The following is a 23,917-nucleotide window of genomic DNA, read 5'->3' as shown; positions in this document are numbered from 1 at the left end:
TTACATTATCTGTTTGCTTGACCTTCTTCATACAAATTTTCTCTTTGGTCTGGTTCATTAAGTTCGTCAGCTTTTGTTGCACTGTCTTTGCCTCTTCATTTGTTCTTGACTTTATGAGCAAAATATTTTGTTCGATTGCTTGCTCTGCTGTGATTTCAGCTGCAGGAGCTGTTTTGCTTGCATCTCTACTGGGTCGCTCGGTTAGTACCACACATCTGCATGTTTTCTCTAGTTTCGTGAATATTCTCTCGTTTTATTTTTGTAGTTGTTCCGAACTGCACTGCCAGTTAATAAAGCCTGCTTTATAGCGCACTGCGATATTTTTGCCAGTAATTCCACTTTTAGTTCGCTTGTTCTTGGGCTGTGTCATCTTTTGCCCAGAAAATTCATTTTCAATAAATACCATCATGTCTTCATACAGCTGCTTCATATTGACTGGTTTTCTAACTGTAGCGTTTTTCCTTTCGGCGTCATTATTTGTTTTATCCTCGTCAACTGCCACCGTTTCTTTACATGTAGTCGTGCTGACTACATCTGTTTGCCCATTTGATGTCGAGTGCAGTGCAAGGCCTCTCCACATTAAGAAAGTGGGGCTGGCCACTGGAGTCTTAAGCGAAGCACACGTTCTGACTCGCCCGGAAATTGTTCCATTAGGTTCAGGTATGGACTATGGACAGGTCAGTCCATTCCAGGAATGTTATTGTCCACAAACGATTGCCTCATAGATGCTGCTTTGTGACAGGGTGCGTTGTCGTGCTAATCCAAACAAATAACGTCTCCTAAGAGGCCCTGTACCGTGCGCAGTACACGGTGCTGTTAAATGAGTTGATATGCTTCCGAATTTAGCGTTGTTTTCTTAAGGGGAGCCGGAGTTGCCTATGCGGCCCATGTTAAAATCACTAAGTTTGAGGAACATTTATGAATAAACTACCAAATAGAAAAATTTGAATTTTTTTTACACATAGAGTGGTTTAGTATTGCAGTTATGACAGAGAGATTTTGGAGTATCTTTTCTAGTTTCCTTCCAATTATTTCTTTTATTAATGACCCAAATTTTTTTACAAATACTTGCTTTATAATTAAACTGAAATGAAACTACTGAACATATTGCCAAATGGCTGTGTTACAATGTAAGTTGGACCACTAGGAGTGCTGTATAAAAATTTCATCTCTCTAGCTTGAGTGGATTTTGAGAAAATGTTCATTATATTCGAAAAATTCTAATTTACGGGAAATGGCTATCAAAGTTTCTCAATACATTCCTACACTATAGGATGGATTATCAGGGTCTTCTTCTTCATCCTCCAAAAGCTTCCTCTTCTGTCTTCTTTTCTGGCCTGTTGTTCCATCATACTTCATATGCCTTTCTCTTCTTTCTGCTCCTCTTATCCTTTCTCTGTCAATATTTCTTAGTGCTCGTACGGTGTTCACCCCAGCTGTAAATCCTAATGCCTTCAGAACTTCACACTTCACACTGTTCCCTTGGTTGTAGGCTGCTATTGCATCATAAATGCCAAAGTGCAGCGTTTTTATGCTTACAGGCACCCTTTTAGGAATCACTTTCCAAATCAAATTGTTTACGCTCTCATTAGGATTCTGCGTCTTTCCGTGTAGACATTTGTGTAACAATTCTGACTGTGCTAAGTCATGAAAAATATCATCACTGTCACTAACATATTCACGAAATCTGTCACTTCCACCAGTCAGCTTCTTGCTAGAAGATGTCACAGGGCTATGGCCGGGCATGTGTTGCTTAGCAGAAGAACGCACTGTTTCAGTAATTGTAGTATCGCAACTTGGTATTAGTGTTAATTTTCTTTTACCTACGTTCTTCCTCTTCTTATATACACGGTTACTAAAACGTGGCATCGTAACCAGAACAACGCTTTGCACAAGAAGTATAATACTACCAACACCAGGCGTAACACTGAACTAATTCGAAACGGTAAACAGCAAAGAGACGATGTTCCGTGCTCTTAGCGCTTCATTTGTCACAGAAACCAGTGTAGTCAACCCTTGCACACTCGCTGTATGCGTAACATAAGGCGCTGTATGCGTAACAGGCCGAGAAAATCCCAAGCAGTTCGCCAGGAGGTGACGAGAGGCTGTTAGATGCATTCAGCTTCCGCTCATTTCCTCTGCAGGCGTGGGGGTAAATGGTAATAACTCCACTTCCTGGGCGAGTAGAACAATAATTCACAGTTTACATTAAAAAAGAATGTTCCAATTAATTTTCGGTGGCAAAAAAAGTCGTAATTTTTTGGATTTGACCACCTCCGGCTCCCCTTACGCGCAGGAAAAGCAGTAGACAGTAATTACTAAAAACATTGCCATATCATAACACCAACTGCAGGGTTCTTTACTGTTTGGCACTACACATGATCATAGGTGACGTTCAGTAGGTTTTTGCCGAACGCAATCGCCTCCACTACATTGCCACAAGGTATCACATGATTCATCACTCAAAACAATTCGTCTCCAATCACCGATTGTCCAGCGGCGTCGCTCTATACGCGGACTAGAGCATTGCTTAGCACTTACAAGGGGAGGCCACGACGTTTGGGAAGCGGATTTACCGCAAACTTCGTACACTCGTAGTACTCCACGAGGACAACAAAATGTGTAAGCAGTAGCGCGTACCTCTCAAGCGTTATTGAGAACATCGCAAGATAATTTCGGTCGTCAAACATACATCTATGAGTGGCCATTTTTATCATGAAGGGGCGGCAGCCGAGTGGTTAGCGTTCAAGCTCTGTAATCACTGCATCGCTGGATCGAGTCCCTTTCGTCAGTTTTTTTATTTTCAACACAGCCATTTTCTTTACTATTTATATTACAATTGATATAATGGGAAGAATACGTGAAATCGGATGAACTTTTATTAAATTTACAATGTTATTTGGCAGTCTACAAATTTTTAATATCACAAATAATATAATAGTCACAACTATCGTCTAGTAAACTACCAAACGCATAAAGTGATACCGAAAATGTATGCTTGTCCGTGATTTGAGAAATCCCTTATACCTGGAAGGAGCCCGAAACGACTTGTTACCTCCAAGTTTTGACCGGCACAGACGGCTTAATCGTCTCTTTCGACATTACGAGTACAAGTTGCAGGATGGTATTTTTCGTACAAACATGTAAAGTTAAACGGCACCAGCTGCATTGAATAAATGCTATGTTTCCGCATACGCAAGGTTTTTTGAGGTTTTCCGTAGGAAAATAAACCTCGTTAACATTTTGAAAAACCTCTTTCCGCCGATAATTTTGAAGCAAACCATGCATAACGCAGTATTTCCTCAAATATCGGCGCTGATAATTCGTCATGGAGTATCGAGTGTATTTTAATAGCGTCTTCAAGAGAAGCACTTCCTCATTCTCTTTCGATGAAATACGAACAATTTTGAAGACACGGACAAGCATACAATTCCAGTATCACTTTATGCGTTTCGTCGTTTACTAGTCGATAGTTATGAATATTATATTATTTGTGATAATAAAAATTTGTAGACTGCCAGATAAGATTGTAAATTTAACAAAAGTTCATCAGTTTAACGTATTTTTCCCATTATATCAACTGTAATATAAATAGATAAGAAAATGACTGTGTTGAAAATAAAAAAGAAAGCTGACAAAGGGGGCTCGATCCATCGATGCAATGGTTACGGGGCTTGAACGCTAGCCACTTTTTTTCTAACCACTTTTTTTTATTTCACAGAAACAGTAACAAAAATGGCTACAATGAAATGACATAAATAAGGTGACAGATAATTGCAGTAATTAATTACAGCATTCGAAGAATGAGTCTTTAGCAGTAGCACAATTTAGCTCATTCACTGTCATCTTCAACTGGTGGTGGTTCAGCATGCACATTGTCTTCTTCTGCAGCCGGTTCCTCATCATTATTTCCCAGACCCAAATTAATCATTCAGTAAATCCTTGACGTGTGTTCCTTCCAGGGTAAATTACGTGGACAGAAGAGCAGTCGCGAACAGCGACATAGCAAAGTCCTTCACTGCCTTGTTATTTTTGTCAGTTCCAGCCTTCTAAATGCATCCATAGGGAGTTCAAGATCTTCCTCTATATCAGACACCAGATGTTTGTGGTCATATTCTAGTATCTGCTGTACTATTGATTTATTTTTCATGGGTGACTTACAGGTGAGGTTAGTCGGTATATTGTTTGCTGAAGTTCTTGTTATTTGAGCAATTTTCTCCCTGGTCCACCTCCAGTTGGTAATCCGATTTCCACATGTGTAACGATGAGGCGTACTATCAATGAGGTGGCGTTTTCTGCGGAGGTTAGTGTCACTTAACCGATGGAAAAGGGACGCTCATTAATGCTGATGATGTTATTGACTACCTTGTACCACGCTGTTCTCACATCAGAGAAAGAACATCACTACTGATGTTTTTCCAGACCACTTTCCATGCTATTCCAGCATATTTTGTTTTTATGTTATTTTTCCTTTCATGTTTCCATCTTTCAGCTACAATCGCCTTTGCTGTAACGTTTTTGGAGTTTAAAAGCTTTTTGCTGAGATAAATTCGTTCAAGGTAATACTCCCTAATGTGTTTTAGCTTAAAACTTATTTTTTGTATATTTATCGGCGGCTCTACACTTTCTGGCCTGACAATATCGTATAGTTTTGCTGTAATGCACCCTGGATCATTACACATTATGCTCCATGTTCGTTTGACATACAATGCCCTGGATCATTACACATTATGCTCCATGTTCGTTTGACATACAATGCCATCGCTTTAGACTTGATATCGGTTAGACCCGTTCCTCCATTGCTTGGATCCAAAACTGCTGTCTTCACTGGCACTCGAAACAATTCCCCTTTCCACAATAACTTTGCTAAGGTGGACATGATCGTCTTCGCCACCATTGATAGAATGGGGAGAACCTGTGCTATGTAGTAGGCCTTGGATAAAATATGTGTTGATAAACAGTATTCTCTGGAACTGGTCTATGCTACGTTGACACTTTTCAATCAAAGCTCCCTTGATTTTCCTTGCCACCTCCTGCCAATTTATTGCTATCATTTTTAAAAGGTGAGTTGTCAATGCCATTCCAAGAGCTTTGTGTTCATTAACATGGTTCGCCCACTCAATGGGCAAGTTAGCAAGCCGCTTTATATATAGAAATTTACTTTTGTTTTTATTTACCCTCGCAACCGATGCGGAACAGTATTTTGCAAGTACCATCTCTAGTTGTGTCACATCTGTTTGGTCTCTGATGATTACGCCTACATCGTTGGCTACCGCCGCTTCATGGTAAAAATGGCCACTCACAGGTATATATTGGACGACCGAAATTATCTTGCGATTTTCTCAATAACGCCTGAGGAGTACGCGCTACTGCTTACACATTTTGTTATCCTCGTGGAGTACTACGAGTGTACGAAGTTTAGAGTAAATCCACGTTCCTAACGTTGTGGCCTCCCCGTTTTAGTACAGATGTGTGTGGCTTCGGAAAAGCAGCTCGACCACTACATTGCATTCTATTTTACTCCCTACGGAGAGTAATTGTGCTAGTGGGACTGCTGGCAGCACTTTGGGACTGAAGAATGATTCTTTGCACTGATTTCATTCGGTTTTCTGACAACTACCCTCCGCAATGTTCGAAGGTACCTGCCCATCAGTAGATGTGGTCTGATACGTATCGTCTGCCTACCATACGCTTTAGCTCTAGCTGTGGCTTCGCGACTGCGTTTCACAGTCAGATAGCCAACAGTCGACCTCGCAGCTGTAGGAGGGTTGGCATGTCCCCGATGTATTTGTTACTCAGGTGGCTTCCGACAGCTAGTCCACGTTCATAGTCACTGAGCTCTCGTGACCCACCCAGTTGCTGTTCATGCATCTCTACTACTTATAAACTCCTTTTATACTGGCGGGGCCCGCCTCTGGTGACATCTAGTAGTCAATTCCGCATTACGTAGGGGTGTCTGGTTACTTTTCATCATGTAATGTATATCACGAGGCATCATGGTGACAGGATTCCGTCTGTATGTATGTCCTAAGGGTTTAGTTTTGTACCTAAAATTGTAGTTTAGGTAATATTTTGGATATCAAGCAGAAAAATAAAGCTTCTATAGCATCTGAATAACACCTGAAAACATCTATGGTTGGATGTCACACGGAAAAGTAAAGCTTCAATAGCATCTGAGTAACAGTGGGCAGCCGTCCGCTGTGGCCGAGTCGATTCTAGGCGCTTCAGTCCGGAACCGTGCTGCTGCTACGGTCACAGCTTCGAATCCTCTCTCGGGCATGGATGTTTGTGATGTCCTTAGGTTCAAATGGCTCTGAGCACTATAGGACTTAACATCTGAGGTCATCAGTCCCCTAGAACGTAGAACTACTTAAACCTAACTAACCTAAGGACATCACACACATCCATGCCCGAGGCAGGATTCGAACCGCGACCGTAGCGGTCGCGTGGTTCCAGATCGAAACGCCTAGAACCGCTCGGCCACCAGCGGCTGGCGATGTCCTTCGGTTAGTTAGGTTTAAGTAGTCCTTAGTTCTAGGGGACTGATAACCTTAGATGTTAAGTCCCATAGTGCTTACAGCCATTTGAACCATTTCAACAGCGGGCAACATCTTTGCCAAACAGGTTGCGCCCCGAGGTTCTGTTAACAGAATCTGTGCTTTTCAGTGGCGTGCAGTCTGGGACAGAGACAGGGGGTGACGAGTAGCGTCTTGTGATGGAGTAAAAAGTTTTTAGACCGTGCTGTGTGCCGGCAGCAATTTTCTTATATTATTTTTCATTTATGGAGAGGTATTTTGCAAATTCATTCAGAAGACTTCAAAAAGCACTGTAATAGCTCATTTGCCGAGACATCTAAGCGTAATAATTAAATTGGTCAGGGATTTGGAATTGGAGATTTTTATGATAACGTAACAATGTGTGAGTTACTGATTTTTCTTCACAGCTGGACAGCATGCGTGTTTGTAAGAAAGTAAAGAGAATTTGTTCAGACTTTTCCACTATTAATGCAAAGTGAATTTTTAGTATTTCCAGTGTTAAAATATTTTGTCTTAGTCACGCAAAATTTTATTAATACACTTACTTAATTCTTTTTCCATCAATCAGCATTCGTCTCTTTATTTCAGGTTTCACATACATAATTTTGCTTTCTCGAGTTTCTCAGTAACAGAACTTTTATTGAGAATGATCATTGCAGTAATGAGATTTATTAACACAGAAATTTTGTGGATGTCTCTACAGTTTAAAGCACACATTGCGTATCACGTTCCTCGTATTTTGAATATTTAGTTTTTAACTAGCACAGCAGCAGCAGCCGCAATAGTTTGGACAAAGCAGCAGTACTGAGTTAATTCATTGTGCAAACAGGAAGCGCATTTATAATTTGCGTGTGATACAATTGACATTTCAACAGTGACATATTTTTCTGATAGGCATTTTGGGTAGTTACTTATATTTCATGCTTTGCTCGCAGTCAGATTGCTTGCATTATTACTAACAGGACACCTGGAGCGTAGCAATATGCAGTTTAATGTTGCATATCTCATTAATTTTCACATTGCTGATCACTTTTCAAAAATTATGAGATTACTTACGAACTCACATACGAGGTTAACTGTTTCTCTAATCACGAGTTCAAAAAAATGGTTCAAATGGCTCTGAGCACTATGGTACTTAACATCTCAGGTCATCAGTCCCCTAGAACTTAGAACTACATAAACCTAACTAACCTAAGGACATCACACACATCCATGCCCGAGGCAGGATTCGAACCTGCGACCGTAGCGGTCGCGTGGTTCCAGACTGAAGCGCCTAGAACCGCTCGGCCAAACTGGCCGGCGACCACGAGTTCAACTTCACATCACCACACAGAGACAAAATACCACTAAATATATCTGTGCCTTACCTTACAACAAAAACTAATTAGCCACTTTCAGTGTGTATGTTTGTGCGTGTACTCGCGAGAGTGCTACATATCCATTTCAACTAGTTTTCGTATTACTAAGGATACTTGTCTTTTGGACTGGACATGGTTAAGATTTCGTAAAACCGTCATTAAAATATGGAGTGAGCAACAGTGGCCGGTCGAATTGTCGTAGAAATGTCTACCATCATCCGTTATTTTAGAAAAATTTCATTAGGCTACATGTTTAAACGCCTCAGTAGGGTTTTCTTCAGGCCCCAAGACATCGAAAGTCCGCAGAATTCCAGTCGTGTATCCACGTAATACAGCAACCAGTGTAGCAACTGGATTCCATAGACTTATATGCATATGGTGTCCGTTCTTTCGGACATGTCTGAAAGAACAGACACCATTGATGAACTGCAGCCGTCTAGAACGAAATTTGAATTATATATTAATACCTTCAGCTGCTTACGGGCGTCGATACACATCAATGGGGACAGGTGAAGATGTGTGCCCCGACCGGGACTCGAACCCTGGATCTCCTGTTTACATGGCAGATGCTCTGTCCACCTGAGCCACCGAGGGCACAGAGGATAGTGCGACTTCAGGGACTATCTCGTGCACGCCTCCCGCGAGACGCACATTCTCACCTTATATGTCCACACACTACATTCGTAGTGTCCCTACCCAACACAATTACTCGTGGAAGACATTCCAAATCCCGTAAGCGTTCGGGTAATATGTTTGCATCCGCACAGAAGAGGAAGGTCATGGCCGGTATTGCCAGAACTATATACTTAAATGGAAATGGTGTGTTGGATAGGGACACTACGAATGTAGTGTGTGGACATACAAAGTGAGAATGTGGGTCTCTCGGGAGGCGTGAGCGAGATAGGCCCTGCAGTCGCACTATCCTCTATGCCCTCGGTGGCTCAGATGAACGCCGGTTGGCCTCTGTAATAAAAAAACTGAGTGAAAGGATCAACAAACGAACTTGAACGGAGGTCGTTGTGACGCCTGCAACGACCAAAACACAGAAAAATTGGATGGAGCGTCTGCCATGTTAGCAGGAGATCCAGGATTCGAATCCCGGTCGGAGCACACATTTTTACCTGTCCCCGTTGATATATATCAACGCCCGTCAGCGGCTGAAGGTAGTAATATATAATTCAAAAAGGGTGCAATAGAAGTCTTTCCAACGGTGTATGCTCACCGAACATGTAACAGCTGCTGCCCAACAGTTCGAAAGACTTCTACGGTATCAAGTTATGCGGTGGATGCTGTATAATGTACGTATACGGCAGGAACATTAAGGACATTCGATGTCTTGGGGCCCTGAGTCGACGCTATTGAGACTTTTAAACTAGTGGCTTAAATAAAGTTTTCGAAAATAACGGTTTGTGGTATATATTTCTACAACGGTTAATATTTGTCCTTGTAACTTGCAGTTGTGGATGTTTTAGAACTGAAATGTATTGTATCCAGAGCATAACACATAGAGGGTTCTAGCAGTGTGACACAACTACGTTCTGTGTCGTGTCTGTAGCGTTCCTAGTCGATGATTGTTTCAACAACTGTTACAAATCGAGCTCTTCGAGCGGTGTTTGCAGATAAATAAAATTGTCACAAAATGTGTGTCTACTTCTACCTTTATATGAGCCGCTGAGAACCAGAGTGGTCTAAGACAAATAAAATTAGTTCTGAGTTACACCACTCGGTTTACGCATAATGCATGGAAATTTGTTGCGGTGTAACGATAACTCGCAATTGAGCCGCTTGAGACCTCCCAACGTATTCTTCCTCTCACGCCATAGTGAAGTGTGTTCGTGGGAACAGTGGTACAGCCGAAGCGGCGAGGCCTCATGGTCTTGTTGTTCTGTATTTTTTTGCGTGTTTGTTTCCGCTCTAAAAACAAAAAGGCATTGTAACAGTGCCACTAACTATCAGCATTGTTTTCTTTGTTTAGATCTGTAATGTCCAGTTGCTATTAAGGTAGAAATTGTATTTATAATGGAAGTTTGCACTCCATGTTGAAGTCTAGGTTAAAACCTACACTTGTCAAGCAGTGATGTCTCACATTAAATGCATAAACCATAATACACACCTGTCTCAACGATGACACCGAGGCAAAAAAGGAAAGACACGATCACATTCCTCCCGTACATCCGTCCGGTGCAACCAACTGACATCTGCAAGTTCGGCTCAGGAATCTGAACCTGGACATGTTGACGTTTTGGCAGAGGAAGATGGTGTATACGGTGAAACAGAATAAACAGGATACATTGCTGAGCGATTAGACAGACTCAGTAGGTAACATTCTGGTGGTTAAGAACAATAATGCAATTATTTTAACCGAATTTCTGAGAGAGAAGTGCATAATGGGAGCAAAAACTACTAACTCACATTAACTGTATGACATCATATTTATGTTTCATAAATAAATCGCAGTTACGGAGATTAAAACACAGCGTATTCCTTCTCAGGTATTCAGCTCCATCGCAACGTGCAAAAAATTGAATTCTACCACTTTGGCTTTCAGTGACTCCTATCATATCTGCATTTGCGAATAGGATTAAACTTTGGGTGCCGTGTGCATTGGTGACAATGAAAACTGGTGTCGTGCCTGGACTCGAACGCGGATCTCTCACTTTACGCTGGCTGTCGCCTCGATGATTCCACATTTCGTTCTGTTGACTACCGCTGCAGTGTGTGTTGCACCAGACACGCATGCATGTTGAGGGACACTGCACAGCACATTATAACAACACAGGTACTGCAGTTTAGTACTCGCATCTTTACCACGAGTGAAACAATATGTTACCTTACAACTGTTATCATTATGATGGAAACAGCCTATTTGATGGCTTACATTGATAATTCTGCCAGAAACAAAACCAAAGACAAGCGTGAACAATGCGCTGTTGTAGCCTGATATCGAAGAGTCTGGTCCGCAGTGAACGGTTTCATCAACGGAACGTACCAGTGATTGAACATTTCGCGCTACAATTCTCTGGGCTGGTGTGAAGGTACTTTCCTTGCAATGCAGGTGCAAGGGCAGTTGCAAAAAGGGCTGATTGTATTACAGCTTAATTTACGTCCACACACTCGCCAGAAGCGATGATCTGCGTCTGAAGATTTTTATGTAGTGCTGGGAATCACCTTGCGTGCAAACACGACTGGGACCATAACATCAGAAACGAAAGAAGAATCCAAACGGTAGAAGTTCTGACAAGGAGTGGATGGTAACACCGGATATCGCGGGAAAAAGTAAAGATAGAAGAATGAAATTAATAACGAACAATAATCCACTCGTTTAGAGATAGATCAAACATGGAGCAGAAATATCAGTGATCTGTACAATACACATAAAAACGAATGTAAGAAGCGAGAGTGAAGAAAACCACTCACACCGACCGGTATCTGAAAGGTACCAGCTACCATCACCCAAAGCGGAAACGCTCTATACTGAGTACAATGGTACATTGTGCGGAGCTCGTATCAAGAGCTGGTAACCAGTGAAAGGAGCTCAACCAGGTACGCAACGTATTGAAGGAGAACGGCTGCAGTAATAGATTTGGAAAGCCATCTTTCTGGAGGAAGATTAGCAAGAAGACACCTGAAGAGCAGTGAAAATTCTTTGGTTTTTGCAGTTCTGTGGCTCAGTAACAGGAAATAGTAACCGGTTCCCTAAAGTCGCATAAAATCGTTTCGGTCTTCAGGGCTCCAGCAAAAATTCGACAGCTCATGAGCCCTCTGAAAGACAATGTAAGCCTTCCAACGCAAGGCGTGTATACAATGCCGTCTAGTTGTGGGCACATTTACGTCGGATACACTGTGCGTACCACTAAACAGCGCCTTGTGGAACACGAGAGGTGCTACCGCCTGCGGTATCCCGAGAAATCACCGACAGCAGGAAACAGAAAATGTACACTGAATTGCATTCGACAAGACATCTGTCATTAAACGGATCAGTAGTTTCTGGAGTAGCGTCATAAAAGACTGACAACATCCTTAATAAACATTCAGCTCTGCAGCTGAACACAGCTTGGAACACAGCCACTGGAAGGCTCAAGCGGGCTCGCAACGATAAAATTACCATATAAGGCACCGCAGTGAGTAGCGGTGTTTTCGCAGAAGGTAGCTTGGCCACATAAGGGCAGCAGCAGCGTGCATTCGACAGTCAGGGCCTCGCCAACTACACTCATGCTCATAAATTAAGGATAATTGCAGAATGCGGTGCCACACAACGTGGCACTAGACAAAACTGGCGCTAATAGCATAGGCACATATGGAACACACACGACACAGATCTGTAAGTCCACGGTATTGGTGATAAGTTGAGGAAACCGCTTGGAAACACATGTGCTACAAAACGCCACTGTTTCCTGCGCATGTACCCCCACATCAATATGGGATTTGATCACAATGCACACGTACACAGGCCGCACAACAGGATGATATACTCTGGATCAGGTAGTCGAGCAGCTGCTGGGGTATAGCCTCCCATTCTTGCACCAGTGTCTGTCAGAGCTCCGGCAGAGTCCTAGGGGTTGGAAGACGTGTAGCAATAGGTCGACCAAAAGGGGGTTTAGGTCTGGAGAACAGGCAGGCCGCTCCATTCGCCTGATATCTTCCGTTCCGATGTACTCCTGCACGATGGCAGCTCGGTGGCGCCGTGCGTTATCATCCATCAGGAGGTAGGTGGGACCCACTGCACGCACCACTGAAAAGGCAAAATGACGTCCCAATACACCTGACCTCTTACAGTTCCTCTGTCAAAGACATGCAGGGGTGTATGTGCATCAATCATAAACCCATCACACACCATCAAACCACGACCTCCATATAGGTCCGTTTCAAGGACATTAAGGGTTTGGTATCTGTTTCCTGGTTCACGCCAGATGAAAACCCGGCGGGAATCACTGTTCAGACTATACCTGGACGTCCGTGAACATAACCTGGGACCACTGTTCCAGTGACCATGTACTGTGTTCTTGACACCAGGCTTTACGGTCCCTCCTGTGACCAGGAGTCAGGGGAATGCACCTTGCAGGTCTCCGGGCGAATAAACCATGTCTGTTCAGTCGTCTGTAAGCTGTGCGTCTGGAGACAGCTGTACCGGTGGCTGCGGTAAGGTCCCGAGCAAGGCTACCTGCAGTACTCCGTGGCCGTCTGTGGGCACTGAAGGTGAGATATCGGTCTTCTTGTGGTGTTGTACACTGTGGACGTCCGTACTGCAGCGCCTGGACACGTTTCCGGTCTGCTGGAATAGTTGCCATAATCTTGAGATCACACTTTGTGGCACACAGAGGGCCCGTGATACGACCTGCTGTGTTTGACCAGCCTCCAGTCGCCCTAGTACTCTACCCTTCATAACGTCATCAATATGTGCTCTTCGAGCCATTTTCAACACACCATTAGCACGTCTGAACACGTCTGCACACTTACTCGCTGCACCGGACTCTGAAATGCACCAACATACCTCTGTGCATGTGGACTGCTGCCAGCGCCACCGAGCGCCGACCGCACGTCAAATGAACCCGCATGGTCATACCCCGAGGTCATTTAAACCCGCAAACCGCCCACCAGAGCGTTGTTTCACCATGTATCAGCATTATCCTTAATTTATGAGCATGAGTGTAGTTCTCGGCTCAAAGCTCCTGGACATATGTCCACGTGACCCGGATGCAAGCTCGAGAAAAGTTATCAAGGAAGAAAAGAGTAAAGAAACACGAGAAGCTCTCTGTCAGAGTAGTTACCCGTTCTTTCCATGAAAAATACTTTTTAAGGTTTTTCTAAACGTCGCTCTCGCGATGCTGCAACACATTGTTTCCCCCTACTTACCTACAGATACCGCCGACTCCAGCATGACGCCTCCAGCGCCCCCCACCAGCGACTCCGCCACGACGAACAGCGGGAGCAGAGACGGCGTGAACAGCATCGCCACCCTGCTGACGACGTTCATCACCACGCAGGCCAACTGCAGCGGGCGACGTCCGTACCTGCAACCAGCGTATATCCCCTTGCTTCACAATTATTCCATTTCCCAGATTTTTTTCTGTAAAATGCGTCAAGACAAAGGAATTGAAGACATTGCCTGCCATCCTCGCCGTAATTATGCACTACCGGCCATTAAAATTGCTACACCAAGAACAAATGCAGATGACAAACGAGTATTCATACTAGAACTGATATGTGATTACATTTTCACGCAGTTTGGGTGCATAGATCTTGAGAAATCAGTACCCAGAACAACACCTCTGGCCGTATCAACGGTCTTGATACGCCTGGGCATTGAGTCGAACGCAGCTTGGATGGCGTGTACAGGTACAGTTGCCCATGCAGCTTCAACACGACACCACAGTTCATCAAGAGTAGTGACTGGCGTATTGTGACGAGCCAGTTTCTCGGCCACCATTGACCAGACGATTTCAATTGGTGAGAGATCTGGAGAATGTGCCGGCCAGGGCAGCAGTCGAACATTTTCTGTATCCAGAAAGGCCCATACAGGACCTGCTACATGCGGCCGTGCGTTATCCTGCTGAAGTGTAGGGTTTCGCAGGGTTCGCATGAAGGGTAGAGCCACGGGTCGCAACACATCCGAAATGTAACGTCCACTGTTCAAAGTCCCGTCATTGAGGACATGAGGTGACCGAGACGTGTAACCAATGGCACCCCATATCATCACGCCGGGTGATACGCCAGTATGGCGATGACGAATACACGCTTCCAAAGTGCGTCCACCGCGATGTCGCTAAACACGGATGCGACCATCATGCTCCTGTAAACAGATCCTGGATTCATCCGAAAAAATGACGTTCTGCCATTCTTGCACCCAGGTTCGTCGTTGAGTACACCGTCGCAGGCGCTCCTGTCTGTGATGCAGCGTCAAGGGTAACCGCAGCCATGGTCTCCGAGCTCATAGTCCATGCTGCTGCAAACGTCGTCGAACTGTTCGTGCAGATGGTTATTGTCTTGAAAACGTCCCCATCTGTTGACTCAGAGATCGAGACGTGGCTGCACGATCCGTTACAGCCATGCGGATAAGTTGCCTGTCATCTCGACTGCTAGTGATACGAGGATGTTCGGATCCAGCACGGCGTTTCGTATTACCGTCCTGAACCCACCGATTCCATATTCTGCTAACAGTCATTGGATCTCGACCAACGCGAGTAGCAATGTCGCGATACGATAAACCGCAATCGCGATACGCTACAATCCGACCTTTATCAACGTCGGAAACGTGATGGCACGCATTTCTCCTCCTTACAGGAACCATCACAACAACGTTTCACCAGCCAACGCCGGTCAACTGCTGTTTGTGTATGAGAATTCGGTGGGAAACTTTCCTCATGTCAGAACGTTGTAGGTATTGCCACTGGCGCCAACCTTTTGTGAATGCTCTGAAAAGCTAATCATTTGCATATCACAGCATCCTCTTCCTGTCGGTTAAATTTCGCGTCCGTAGCACATCGTCTTCGTGGTGTAGTAATTTTAATGGCTAGTAGTGTATATCGAATGTCTCGTCTTTCGGTTATTTTGATCCAGCAGCCATTATTAAACAAGACACAAAGGAATTAAAGACATTAGCTGTCAGGAAGAATTCATTTAAATGAATGGGAAAAGTTGAAAACTTGTGCCTGACCAGGATTCGAACCTCTGTCTCCTTCTTAATTTTTTTTATTATTAAACGCGAAGGTTAATACTGAAAGTTTTGGATCCGGTGGGGTGCGAACCAGGAACACACCACACGCTGCTACCTTACAGTTCTTGGACAATATTAATTTTTTTTTTTTTGCTTGTAACGGCAAGAACGAACAGAGACAGGGGCAACTTAAGGCTGGGTGGAGACGAGGTGGGCCAGGGTCGCATGCCGTGGCCTAACCACGATGCCTCCCCCCCCCCTCGCTCCCCCCCCCCCCCCCCTCTCCCCCCGACTGTCACTGCGCTTGACTATCACATAGTACTGGCCTTTTCTTTATTTATCTTTTATTTTTATTTATCTGAAATTACTTGCTACTCTAAAAAGGAAGGAACATGGTGGAACAAAATCCTACATGGCTTTCACCACTTAAAAGGAAAAAAAAATGTATCATTTTTAGTCGTACCCAGCAACAACTTATTTTTCCATTACTTAAGCAAAAATGAAATAAACTGTGTAAAGATACACCAGAAAGGGGACGGTAATGAGAATTCCACGACGACCGGTTAACTCACCACTTTTCTTTGTCAATTTTACCAAAAACAAGGTAACAGGAATGAAACATTCCAACAGTAAAGGATTTCTACACATTATCCAACTCCGTGACGACTAAAGACGAGATACAGCATATTCGCAAAAAGTGGACGGCAGTGTGGCAACCTATCCATTGGGCAGAAACCATATATTGGAAAAAGGCACAAGGTTCCGGATCATAACCGCTCCCCACCACTTAATGAACATAGAGCCCGATATGCCACACAACTGTATAGTTCTCTGTTCTGAGGAACAAGGTTGAATCGGGACGCAGGAGAATGTCAGTGGAGATTGTCGCTTCCCAAGTATCGCTCGTTGAATCCAGTCCGTGACGGATGTCCAGTTTAACCCACCAATCTTCATCGGACAACAATCGATAACAATACCCAACGATCGATTGCAGGCGACCGAAAAAGCCCATGGAATCTCAACCGCGTCAGATCCCCGCACACTGAGTTATCAGTGTCTCCGGTCGTTAACCTGTGCTCTCTTAAGACGACAAAATGCGTCCTACAGTCCTTGAACATCGGTATGTCGTCATGAGAAGGAAGAAGCACCATAAAGCCAACGGCGCACGCGCGAACGATAAACCTTTCGCCCAATAACGACCTGCCATCCAGTCGAGCAACTATGGGCCTCAAAATGGGTTCCAGAAGAAGCGCGAATAGCGACATAGATAGCGGACTACACCTCGACTCGAACACTTCTATGGGGGGGGGGGGGGGGGGGGGAAGACCACCGTTCACATCAGTAGACGCCTCAATGCCAGTAGAGACGTGAACGTCCTTCGTGCAGCATCATTAAAACCAACAGCTGTCAACACTCGCTACAGAATAACTTGACTAACCCCGTCACTCGCACGACTAAAATCAATGGATAGTAAACCTCCCGTTAAAAGGACAGAGGAGGCAGTCGAGATCACGACATTCAGCAAGCGAGTACGACCCAGAAGACAGCTTCGATAACGCGCGACCACGCCAGCGAGCAAAACCGACAGACGGCTGTTTATGACTAAAATTGAGTAGCGTCTTTTGGTAATTAAAACAATTCTTCCGATCTTAACGTAGGGTGGGATGTAGGCCCCTTGCACCATTTCATGCACCATATACGTTACCGTATCTCCTATCAGAGGCCAAATCCGAACATAAATTTCTTCGGGAAGAACATTCAAACCCGGCAATGTGCGGGAAGGAGAGTGAATTGGAATGTCATGAACGTAATCACGGTGAAAACTGCCAAAAACTCCTCATGGAGAGTTGGCGTAACAGCACTGTCAAGGAGGAAGTAAAATCAGCAGGCCGTATTCCGTCATATTCCACTCCAGTATAGAGATCGGAAAAATACCGAGAGAGTTCACGCATTATATCTGGTTGGGATGACCACTCGCTACCACCTACAGAACGAATGGTACTGAGACACTTCCTTGGAGGTAACGTTGGAAGCCAAATTAGATCATACACAGACGCCAATTCATACTGGAGAACCGAACGTGGCTGGGAAGGCAAAAGAAGACCATCTAATTGCAGTATTTTGAGTTACGGGAGTTTCGCCGACAGGTAACGACATTCATAACTCTCAGTGCCCCCCTTCTAACAGCCGTGTACCGCAAGTCTCTAGAGGAACGGAAGGTTCCAAATGATTGGAAAAGAGCACAGGTAGTCCCAGTCTTCAAAATGGGTCGTCGAGCAGATGCGCATAACTATAGACCTATATCTCTGACGTCGAGCTGTTGTAGAATTTTAGAATATGTTTTATGCTCGCGTAACATGTCGTTTTTGGAAACCCAGAGTCTACTCTGTAGGAATCAACATGGGTTCCGGAAACAGCGATCGTGTGAGACCCAACTCGCTTTATTTGTTCATGAGACCCAGAAAATATTAGGTACAGGCTCCCAGGTAGATGCTATTTTCCTTGATTTCCGGAAGGCGTTCGATACAGTTCCGCACTGTCACCTGATAAACAAAGTAAGAGCCGACGGAATATCAGACCAGCTGTGTGGCTGGATTGAAGAGTTTTTAGCAAACAGAACACAGCATGTTGTTATCAATGGAGAGACGTCTACAGACGTTAAAGGAACCTCTGGCGTGCCACAGGGGAGTGTTATGGGACCATTGCTTTTCACAATATATATAAATGACCTAGTAGATAGTGTCGGAAGTTCCATGCGGCTTTTCGCAGATGATGCTGTAGTATACAGAGACGTTGCAGCATTACAAAATTGTAGCGAAATGCAGGAAGATCTGCAGCGGAAAGGCACTTGGTGCAGGGAGTGGCAGGGGACCCTTAACATAGACAAATGTAATGTATTGCGAATACATAGAAAGAAGGATCCTTTATTGTATGATTATATGGTAGCGGAACAAACACTGGTAGCAGTTACTTCTGTAAAATATCGGGGAGTATGCGTGCGGAACGATTTGAAGTGGAATGATCACATAAAAGTAATTGTTGGTAAGGCGGGTACCAGGTTGAGATTCATTGGGAGAGTCCTTAAAAAGGAGGTGGCTTACAAAACACTCGTTCGACCTATACTTGAGTATTGCTCATCAGTGTGCGATCCGTACCAGATAGGGTTGACAGAGAAGGTAGAGAAGATCCAAAGAAGAGCGTCGCGTTTCGTCACAGGGTTATTTGGTAACCGTGACAGCGTTACGGAGGTGTTTAGCAACCTCGAGTGGCAGACTCCGCAAGAGAGGCGCTCTGCATCGCGGTGTAGCTTGCTCGCCAGGTTTCGAGGGGGTGCGTTTCTGGATGAGGTATCGAATATATTGCTTCCCCCTACTTATACCTCCCGAGGAGATCACGAATGTAAAATTAGAGAGATTCGAGCGCGCACGGAGGCTTTCAGACAGTCGTTCTTCCCGCGAACCATACGCGACTGGAACAGAAAAGGGAGGTAATGACAGTGGCACGTAAAGTGCCCTCCGCCACACACCGTTGGGTGGCTTGCGGAGTATAAATGTAGATGTAGATGGGACGTCTCGAGCACACTCATAAAGATCGCGAAGGACAGCATAATAAAATTCCCGAGAGCTCCTCATTTCATCCGCTTTAACGTTGCTAAATCGCATGAGTGCAGTGCAAAGCCGAGGTGTGGCAGTGGCAGCCCACCATTCCATAAGCGAGGGATACCGCACTCGCAAACGGCTTCCTCCCCCCGCACACGGCAGCGATGGCGTCATCCAGAGAGGTGACCGCCAGAGATAACATATTTTGCTGCCAAATATGGCGAGAAAGATGTAACCGCTGCGTGACGTGGTTAAGAGTCATTGAAACAACACAGTGAAGTTGGCAGGAATTATTTCAGCTAACAAATGCTGAATACGTAGTGAAGCAGCCAAATGAAAGTGGTCCAGTCGACTGCTAGAAGTAGCTGTAAAGTATGTAAACCACACTAAAGTCGGATATTTTCAGATCTATGTTTCTCGTAGACTCAACGAATTTTTACGATGTTCACAAATTGCAACACCTTCTAGGATTTTCACGCCAATTAGGGCCATATAAGCGTGGTCTTTCCAAATGTACGTCCGACCAAAAAGTTTTTCTGGAGTCCAACACGTGATGTTAATGACACTTTTATTGCACACAGTTTTCTTATACCCCTGTCAGGATTCTTCACTACGCGATTGCAGTACAAATAAGTTATGTCATAGTTTGTTATCCACATCCTGTGTATTACAATTGTTCATTATAAACATTTATAAAATGTTTGTAACTTCTGTCCTGCTGTTTTACACTGAATATGCTAAACATTCAGTAATTCTATTTTCAACTTTTATTATATTTGACATGGACTTCTGGTCAATAAGTTGTCCTCACCTAAAGTACGTTTGTACTCCCAAGATGTAGTTCTCATTTTAATGAACAACAGGTCACATATTTCTTTTCACTTAAAACTGTGTTGTTAAATACTGTTATGTACATAACCAATATGTATAGATATATTAGATAAGTCATCTGTAACTCGATATCTACATTCCAGGTAATGTGTTTAAGTGTGTACATATGCAAATACGTATTTTGTTTAGCAATCACTTTAACTGATTATGAGCAGAATTTTTTCTATAGGCTTTGCAAAATGTACACTCAATGGTTGAGCCCCTAATGCCTTTATCTTAAGGTTTACATTGTTTAAATAATGTTACTCATCGCTACCACTACTATACACATACGTTGTCAATATTCCTTTAAGCCCAATTTGAGTACATGGTTGGTTACACTGTTGTTATTTAGTCCCTTCCCTTCATTATGATACTAGCACTACTGATATACTAAGCTTCTAGTTACGCACTGTAATGTAACTTTATTAACAGATGAAGATGTCCTTTAAATATAGTCGACATGTGACAGTACTACTATAACCTGGATGCATATGAACACTGAGTGACATTTCAACCCATTTAAGAGCACCGTATTTTAGCTTGTTTTAATGTTACAGGTGCGATTTCCATTACATTTATGATATAATTGACGTTTGTTTATATACTCATGCATTTCATTACGTATATGCAATGAATATGATACTGTTTGACATTAGGGTTATAAAATGTTTCCCACCTCGCATTGTAACATCTATGTTATCTTATGCCTGGAGATAGAAACTTCGTTTTCTGTTTACATGTGAAACTATACCTAGTACGTTCACCAAAGATAGTATAGTCCTCTACATTACCATGTAACATGTCATCGAGATATTTTTATACCATACAAGAAAAATTTTCTTTTAAAGATCTTTGACAAACTTATCAACATTTTTTATAAAGTGAAATTTACGGTTCGGATATTCTCTTCAGTACTGCTCTGTGTACATTTAGTATTTGTGTGTTTGCTTGAAAAGTCCTGTGTCACAAATTTACATTGATGGCATGCACTACAGATTTTTAGAAATGACTAATGCAATATGGTGGCTTAAACCATTTTAACCCTATAAGTATTCATGTTATTTTGCACTTCTTTGTAAAGAACAGTTAACATTTTCTGAATACTACATACAATTATTTGTATCTTTTTGTAGTATCCATTAATATGGTCCAAGACTGAAGCCGGAAGATATTTGGGTTTAATATAAAAGTTCCTGATGGTTCAATTATGTATTTTATACAAAATTTTGTACGTTGAACGATGCACACAACAGTTATTGGATCAACAACATTTTTGCTGTTTACTACATAACACTAAAATTCCATCGTCTGGTGTACAACAAAAAAAACACTTAACTGACTGAGGTCGTCTCCCATTCCAGTGTTGTCATTGATGCAAATTTCTGCACCTGAATTGCAAATGGGTGACCAAGGATGCCGTGAACAGTTCCCATGCTGTGTGACCGAAATTTTCGTTCCATGACAACGCTGGGGGAGAAGGGGGGCAGGTGGTAGGAGGGGGGAGATTACCTCAATCGGTAAAACATTCTTCTTTTCTTTTTTTTTTTTTTTTTTTTACTCCAGATGATAGAATTTTAGTGTTCAGAAATCAGTCGTGTAGGCAATAAAAATATTTTTGATTCAGCAGCTGTTGTGCGGCTACTGAAATTTACAAAATACAATTGTGGCTGCTCCACAAGAATTCGAAGAAAAAGTATAGTCAGAGAGTTAAATATCAGCACTGGCTAGGAAGAAATAACGCGACACCCTGGGGCCCTGTTCTCGCCATGCACGCACTCATAAAACATTTGCCAGACATCTGAGGGGATTTTTCAGATAAGACCTGCTTCAGCCTGACCTCACTGAATCTTCTTCTCCTTTGCAGGAAGTCATTTTGCTTCAAGTAAAGGTTCCTCCCTAACTGTGAACTACATTTCATGGACGTACTGTGCATTATTCCTACCGCCACGTGGTTGCATGGAGAGCTGGCGGCCACTTCTGCTGGTTGTTTGTGAGCTTTCAACTCAGCGTGTGCCAGCTCTCCAAGTGGCTCACTGCTCCCCCCAGTCAGATGTAGCGCTCTGGTGTACGAGCGATTGCAGTGCCACTACCCGTTCTTGTACTGACAAACAGGGATTGTTCAGATCCTTTAAGACCAAATGGTAACAGAAAATACAAAGGCAATAAGAATAGAAGGATTTTTTTAATTACATGTCACCCATGTAGCCTAACAGCAGTCCCAGGACTGCTCCAATATTCTGTGGATAGAACATGGCGTCACTGACAATGTGCATGTCGTCGCAGACCCAGTTCATCTCTGACGGCACCGTCTGAGTGTACCACGTGTCGTCGTACTCCCAGCCGTGCTGGCAGGGCACCTCGGAAGCACCGTCCAGGGCGCTTCCGTTGTACATCAGGCACTTGCTGAATGTCCCTCCTTCCCTGTGTAACATACGTAGAACCTCATTATTAATGCATTTTACAACATAATCTGAAAACTATAGCACTGGATACAACTAGTAATCTAGGACAAAATCCAGAAACCGTTTGAGAAATTTGGTTTACACACTGTTGTATTGCCTGACAAAAAACTAGAATCAGCCACAGGACACCAAAGAGAATTATCGTTTACTGATGCTCGTTCGCTCCCCTGTGTTTCGTGTGGTGCACTGGATTCATTCCACAGCTGTCTTCTACTGATAGGACTAGAGTGTAAGGAACCTCTTTCGGAAAACACCACTCAGTCCTACTATGTGGACTAAACAGTGAAAGACTTTGTGTGGAAAAGGACAGTTACGAATTAAACTACTAGTACGTTAAATTTGCCTAATTTTCTGACAAAGTGAAGCACCAAGCATGTTGATGAGGTACTCCCATGGCCAACGAGATGCCCATATCTCTGCCTGACAGAACACACGTTGGGCAAGCTCGGATGTCAACTTAGAACTACTTAAACCTAACTAACCTAAGGACATCACATACATCCATGCCGGAGGCACGCCAGGAGATAGAGGACGAGTTACAACTCATGTAGGTCAGCTTGCCTCGGATACAACGGCAATCGAACCAGTGCATGCATCCAGGACTGAGTGCTCGTAACGCCATTCTGATAAATGGGCTAACACTTCCAGGATTTTTGAAAATTTGACTCGGTTTTTTAGTCACTGCAGTAAGTCACAAAGCCCTCAACTGATGAATTTTCAATTCGTTTCCTCCTTCCTTTTCGGTGCTTCACTTCTTTTGTGAGGTACTGAGTGAGAAATGAATAAGTGGTCTGTGATGGAAAATAAATATATTTCTACAGGATTAAAACATAATTGAAATGTTGTAAATCCACCTTGTTTCATCCATGAATCTATTGCTGCTTTAATATGTTGTTATTTACTTTGCACAAATATGGTCTTCATGTACAAGTTCCTAGAACTGTAAGCGAATGATAATGTGAATGAGCCGTGGCGCGGCTCTCGGGTGCAAGATGCTATCGATTACTCCTCTGGTCGAGGTTGGCACTATGTGCGATCGCGAGCGCCTCCTGTCGGAGCGGGTCCTAACGAGGGAGTGAGTGCGAGTACGGGAGTCTGGGGCGGACAGCAGGGGAGAACGGACATTGCGGCCGCACTCTGAGGCGACAAGAGAGGAGTTGTTGTGCACGGCCGAGAAGGGAGCGTTGAGCAAGGCGGCAGTCAACATCGCTTTCCGGAGGACAGAGAGCTGCGGCAGTCCAGCGAGCAGACACCAGCTCCGGGAGCAGTGCTCCGGTTTGTGGACCTGACGTGGGTCGTATTTTGGCGCAGTATAGTTGCTTGGTACGCATCTGCTGCTCCCTTTATGCCCACGTGTGTTGTTCTGTCCGTATGTGCATTGAAAAGGTTACGCTCCGGCTGGAACAGTGGCTTGTGCTTTACGTTCATTAACCCT

General features: G+C 43.8%; 1 protein-coding gene across 1 annotated transcript in view; it reads right to left on the bottom strand.

Moving 5' to 3' along the window:
• The window catches only part of LOC124788445 (organic cation transporter 1-like), a 113,988-nt gene extending 91,575 nt beyond the window's left edge, over positions 1–22,413 (bottom strand). The window contains exons 1-2 of the mRNA XM_047255717.1: positions 22,211–22,413; positions 13,748–13,905 (exon numbers count right to left, since the gene is read on the bottom strand). Of these exons, the coding sequence (XP_047111673.1) occupies positions 13,748–13,905; positions 22,211–22,413 (361 nt within the window). The remainder of the gene's footprint in view (positions 1–13,747; positions 13,906–22,210) is intronic.
• Positions 22,414–23,917: the final 1,504 nt, after the last annotated feature.

The sequence above is a fragment of the Schistocerca piceifrons genome, chromosome 3, assembly GCF_021461385.2.
Source record: "Schistocerca piceifrons isolate TAMUIC-IGC-003096 chromosome 3, iqSchPice1.1, whole genome shotgun sequence".
In the NCBI taxonomy this organism is placed as follows: domain Eukaryota; kingdom Metazoa; phylum Arthropoda; class Insecta; order Orthoptera; family Acrididae; genus Schistocerca; species Schistocerca piceifrons.
The sequence above is the reverse complement of the archived record's forward strand: the minus strand, read 5'-3'. Positions and strand labels throughout refer to the sequence as shown.